The 5,675-nt window shown below is 36.0% G+C and overlaps 1 protein-coding gene across 1 annotated transcript; it reads left to right on the forward strand.

Moving 5' to 3' along the window:
• The first annotated feature begins 2,539 nt into the window (after positions 1–2,539).
• On the forward strand, positions 2,540–5,329 carry LOC133734378 (uncharacterized). Its single transcript, XM_062162021.1, has 3 exons — positions 2,540–3,054; positions 3,187–3,989; positions 4,278–5,329. The coding sequence occupies exons 1-3, from the start codon at positions 2,876–2,878 to the stop codon at positions 5,327–5,329; spliced, it is 2,034 nt and encodes a 677-aa protein (XP_062018005.1). The 5' UTR covers positions 2,540–2,875.
• The last annotated feature ends 346 nt before the right edge of the window (positions 5,330–5,675 follow it).

The following is a 5,675-nucleotide window of genomic DNA, read 5'->3' on the forward strand; positions in this document are numbered from 1 at the left end:
CATTGTCGATTAACATACTTTTACTCAATAAATTTATAATCCAACGGTCTATATCTTAAATAAGCCTTTAAAGATCATCTTTGTAAAAAATCAATCGAATCAGAAATCGTTTAATTATCTAATTGAATCAAACAAATGGATGGTTCTAACAACACTTACTACTATTATGATGAACCGTCCACGTATTTCATGAAAATGAATAATTAAAAGGTCTTCAATTTGATTGGTTTTTTACAGAGCTAATCTTTGTATTATATTATACAACATGAATGGTCAGATTAATTAGAAAATCATAAAGTTATTATGCCTTAATCGCAAGAGAGGGTGAATATGCTTGTTCATCCAAGGGGTGAACCTAAGAATTGTTCTTTGGAATTAGCGTTCACCAAAAACAAAAAAGGATGGAACGAACTATACAAAAATCAATGTAAATGTTTATACAGCCACACGACCATGATTTGTTTTGAACTTTAAAGTATGTTAACCAAAAACATAGAGTCATCAAAAATGACACACAATCACATCGGTAAAAGTATAAGCATGCATGCAAATGGGTACTGGATTTGACCCAGCTATCAGGCTACAGTTAGTTAGATTGCAAATATCAAATAGATCAAGGACCCCCCTCATCGATTGGAGCTCTTAAGACATTCTTGAACCTATATCTAGCAACCTTAACGTCGCCTTATTTATTTCGGATGGTGCCTCTTTATCCAAACGGAATGGTATTCAGAAATAGTTCGGAGGCGCCTGGGGGGGGGAGGGGGGCGCTTTGGGACCAAAAACAGCGCGGATGTGTCTGACGTCGGTGAGAACTAGCCAGCCACCGAGAAGGTATGGATCATCATATTGGACGACTCTCACATGATCCACCACATGGTGACTAAATCTCCTAAAAGAATTAACAGGTACAAATACTTATTAATTAATTACGTACGTACACATATCCATGCATCTAATTAAACAAATCTAAAATGAGATGAAACGTACTATGGTTTAACTAGTACTGTAGCGACTCTCACATGATCCACCACATGGTGACTAAATCTCTTAAAAGAATTAACAGGTACAAATACTTATTAATTAATTACGTACGTACACATATCAATGCAACTAATTAAACAAATCTAAAATGAGATGAAACGTACTGTGGTTTAACTAGCTAGTACTGTAGTAGGTTGTTAAACTAATGTTTTCATCTATATGTAATTATAAATGTCCTATAAACATAGTTAGTAATTTTTGGTATTATATGTGAATAAAACAAGTAATTACGTTTTTTTTTTTCAAAAATACTTCTGTACTTCAAATTTTTGAAAGAGACTCGTTAAATTTCTTGTCAAAAATATTATACACGATTTTTACTTTTTTTTTTCTTCATATTTTAGTGATTTACACATATTATTGAACAAAAATGAATATAAATTACTACTTCAATTCAATTTTTTTTTCTTTCTCTTTTTCTATTCTCGTTCTTCCACGTTATTTTGCAATCTGCATATTGCATCTAGTCATCTACAGCTTAACTAGTCAAGCTTAGTTCTTCTTTACTTGTGATTGTTCGACTATTAAAAGCTAGTTTTGGTGTGAAAATACTATTACAACCCCACAAAACACCTCACACGTACCGCAAGTGATCAATTTGAACAAAGAAGTGATGGAAAATAAGTTGAGGTATCAAGTTGATTTGTTTTTAAAAGTTTAGATATTATTTTGATCACTTTTGAAAGTTGGGTATCATTCTGTCCGATGCAAAAAAGTTTAAACACCGTTGGTGATAAAAACTCTTTCAACAATAACAGTGAGGCTAGTATTTTATAAAGAGAAGCCAAAATTTGGTGTCAAAAGCTTCACCAAACTATAGATTACCATAGATATCTTTTGAATAAAATAAATTTAGTACATATTTAGATAAAAATACTAAAATTAAATAAAAGAAAAATAGAAAAGTAGATTAAAAACACAGTTTCAATCCAAAAATTGCTGCGAGAAATTTCTTAACTTTTATTTTTAGGGAAATGATGGAAAAGGTCACTTTAGATAGTGAAATGATAATAAGGTCACCTAGTTTTCCACTTGATAAGAAGGTCCATTGTAAATTGTTATTAATATTAGTTTAGTCCTTATGAATAATGAGGTCATGTTAAAAAAGGTCAGTTTTTAATTTTTATCATTCCGATTCTGCCCCTAAGGTAACAAACCTTTATAACCTTCCATTTCAAAGTCGGGGAGCTCAAATTTTCTCTCTCCTTTGATCAGAAAGCTTCCGATTCGATTTGATCGGAGATCTCTTTCCGAGATTTTTTCTTCGCCGCTCTCTCCGTCGGAAGCTTCCGATTTCTCTTTGTGCCTCTGCGATGATCTGAAAGTGGTTTTGGAGCTTCCTCAGCTCTTTTCTCTTTTTCTGGATCTCTGGCTTCGTCGGTGTTCGTCTTGATCACGTTATTGTGTTCTTCTTCTTCGTTGACTCAGTGCTTAGTTACAGTCTCTCTATTTCTTCCTCTCTCTGGTTTTCTCTGATTTGATCGGTAAGCCATCTCTCTGTGAATTTGTTCGTTTTGGATTTTGCAGTGTATTTTTGTTGTTTGTGTTAAATTGTTGAATTGTTCGTTTTGGATTACTGTTTTCTTCTCCTTCGTCGGACTCAGTGCTATGTTGAATTGTTGATGATGTTTTGTGCTATTGCTGTACTATATTTGTTCTATACTGTGATTTTTTTATCAGTGACATGGCCAGTTACATTTTTAATACTGCTGTTTTGTTCAGGAATTATCATTTATTTTGCGAGTATGAGGTTGTTCTTCTGTTCAGGCATTAACAGTTACTTTGGCAGTGACTTGTTTGTGTTGATTCTGTTGATTTCCTTAGTAGTGACATGGATAGTGATTTGTTTTATTCTTGTGCAGTTGTTATGGATACTAGCTATGTTGTCAAGTTTATTTATTCTGGTGAAGCAGCGACAGTTCCATTGTTGCATAATTGGTCGTTTGTTGACCTATGCAATTCCATACGCTCTCGTTTTCCGGATTTGATTCAAGGCAATTTCATGTTGAGGTACATTATTCCTCCGGATTCTACTTCATGTTTTCTAGAGAGTGAAGTTGATATGAGAATGATTTTTAGGAATTTGGTTCGTTACAATTCTGATTTTGTTGAAGTGTTTGTGACTGATTTGCCTTCTATTAGTGAAAGTGTGGTGAGTAACACAGTGTGTGAGGATTCTAGTACCATGCTTGAGGAGAATGATTATTTGGGGTGTTATAGGGCAGAGGCACCGAAGAGTTATATGACGAAAGGTTGGGAGAGTTATATTCATTCTGAAGGCCAAAAGTTTGAGGGTGGGGTTGTTGAGTTTAGGGATAAGCTGCGTAAGTATGCTATAGAAATTGGCTTTTCATATGAGTTTGTTAGAAATGACAAGGTTCGTGTTAGTGCTCAGTGTTCTAAGAAACATTCTCAAGGCTGCAATTGGCTGGTGAAGGCTTATTTATGTAGGGCTAATGGTTTCTTTATGATTAAAAGGTTGGTTAATGTTCACACTTGTCATGGTGTGATTCGTTTGCAGAAGAGTAAGATGATGGGATCCAAGGTTGTCAAGTCTATTGTGCTTGATAAGATTCGTGCCAATCCAAACAAAAAGCCAATTGATATAGCTGATGAGATCAAGAGTGATTATGGTTTGGATGTTGCTTATCGTACAGTTTGGTATGGTACGGAGTTGGCAAAAACAGCCCTACATGGTGATGAAGCTGAGTCTTATGCTCAGCTACTTTGGTTCAGTGAGTCTGTTATGAAGTCAAACCCCGACTCTAGGATAGTGGTTGAGTTTCATCGAGAAACACACAGGTTTCAGCGTATGTTTGTGAGCTATGGTGCATGGATGAAGGGTTTTCAATCTTGTAGACCTATTCTTTTCATTGATGCTACATTCATCACCAACAAGTACAAGGGGCAGATTATTGCTGCATCGGCAAAGGATGCCAATCAAGGTTGAATCTCCTTCATTACTTGTAGTTTTTTATTTTTCTTGTTTTCTATTTGCTGCCATGTCTTGTTTTTTTTTTTTGTAATGTAAGTGACATGGTTAGTTACATAGCTACTGACATGGTCACTTACATGTTCATTGACAGTTACATGTCCAATGACCTAAATGTTCTGTGATTTGAATGACATGTCTCTGGCCATGTCACTGTCAAGTAATATGCAGTTATGTCAGCGACATGGTCAGTGACATTAACAGTTACATGACAGTGACATCATTTTGTTTTTCTGTTCAGGCTTGTATCCAGTTGCTTATGCTATTGTGGATTCTGAAAATGAGAGTAATTGGAGATTTTTTCTTGAGGTTTTGGCTGAAGAGTTTGCAAAACACCCTATGAGGAGGGTGACATTCATTTCTGATCGTCATGTTGGGCTTGTTAGTGCTTTCCCTAGAGTGTTTCCTAATAATCCACATGGGTTTTGTTTTAGACACCTGATGTCTAACCTTTCTGACAAATTTCCAGCTGGATCTTACCTCAAGGATCGGATTCCTTACTTGTTTATGTGTTGTGCTTATTCTCGCACACCGGAGATGTATGAGTTCAACATGGAAATCTTGAGGAGTGAAGGCGGGGACATAGTTGCTCAATTTCTGGAGGATCTTCCCAAGGAGAACTGGTGTATGGCTTACTTTAATGGTGAAAGATTTGGTGAAATGACAAATAACTTGGCTGAGTCTTTCAATAATTGGGTGTTGCCTTTGAAGAGTCTTCCTATTCTTGATATTAATGATGGCATTAGAGTGAAGTCCATGGCTTCAATTGCTGCTCGGAAGCAGGATGCTCATGAATGGTTTTCTGAGTTGTGCCCAGTGATTGAAAAGAAGCTGAAGGACAATTTGGAAGTCGGAAGGCATTGGAGAGTGAGCAGGTCTGATACCTATGTGTATGAAGTTCACTGCCAGAAGTACAATAGCATGGTAAATTTGGAAAGTCGGTTTTGTTCGTGTGGAGAATGGCAGCTGTATGGCTTCCCATGTTCTCATGCACTTGTAGTGATCCAACAACATGGTTCTTCCCCGTATTTGTATGTCAATGAGCTGTACAAGGTGGATAAATATCGAGAAACTTATTCTTTCCCAATTAATCCTCTTCCCTCTATTTCTAAGCAAGTGCATGATTTTGGTAGAGATGCTGTGATCTTGCAGCCGCCTTTAACTAGAAGACCACCGGGAAGGCCTAGAAAGAAGAGGTTCAGAAAAAGGAGCGAGAAAACCAGGGTGATCAAGTGTGGTAGGTGTGGAAAATGTGATGGTCACAACAGAAAGAGTTGTACAGCTCCGATATAGGTTCAATTCTGTCTACATGCCTTTAACAGTGACATGGCAAGTGACATAGCAAGTGACTCCAATACAGTTTGAATATTTGTTTTGATTTTTCATTTTTTTCAATAAATGATAAGAAGTGCTTGTAAGGTGCTTACTCATTGGAATTTTTTTTTTTTGACTATGAGACAGTTTTTCTGCTTTTTTCTTTTATAAATCCTTCAGTATTCTTTGTGTCTACAGGTTTTAATAGTTACATGTACAGTGACATAACCATTTGTAAACTAATTGACTTGTCCATTGACATTAGTTTTTAGTTATCTTGTCGGTGACTTGTTCTATGACTTGTAGTTGGATTACTGCATATAGA

Source organism: Rosa rugosa, chromosome 1 (genome assembly GCF_958449725.1).
Source record: "Rosa rugosa chromosome 1, drRosRugo1.1, whole genome shotgun sequence".
NCBI classification, from domain to species: Eukaryota; Viridiplantae; Streptophyta; class Magnoliopsida; order Rosales; family Rosaceae; genus Rosa; species Rosa rugosa.

What these genes read in the sequence shown, in the direction of transcription:
- LOC133734378 (XM_062162021.1), top strand. Translation starts at nt 2,876, where the DNA reads ATGGATAGTGATTTGTTTTATTCTTGTGCAGTTGTTATGGATACTAGC. An exon ending in CAAGGCAATTTCATGTTGAG is followed by an intron (nt 3,055 to 3,186) that starts GTACATTATTCC and finishes GCCTTCTATTAG; the next exon opens with TGAAAGTGTGGTGAGTAACA. An exon ending in GGCAAAGGATGCCAATCAAG is followed by an intron (nt 3,990 to 4,277) that starts GTTGAATCTCCT and finishes TTTTCTGTTCAG; the next exon opens with GCTTGTATCCAGTTGCTTAT.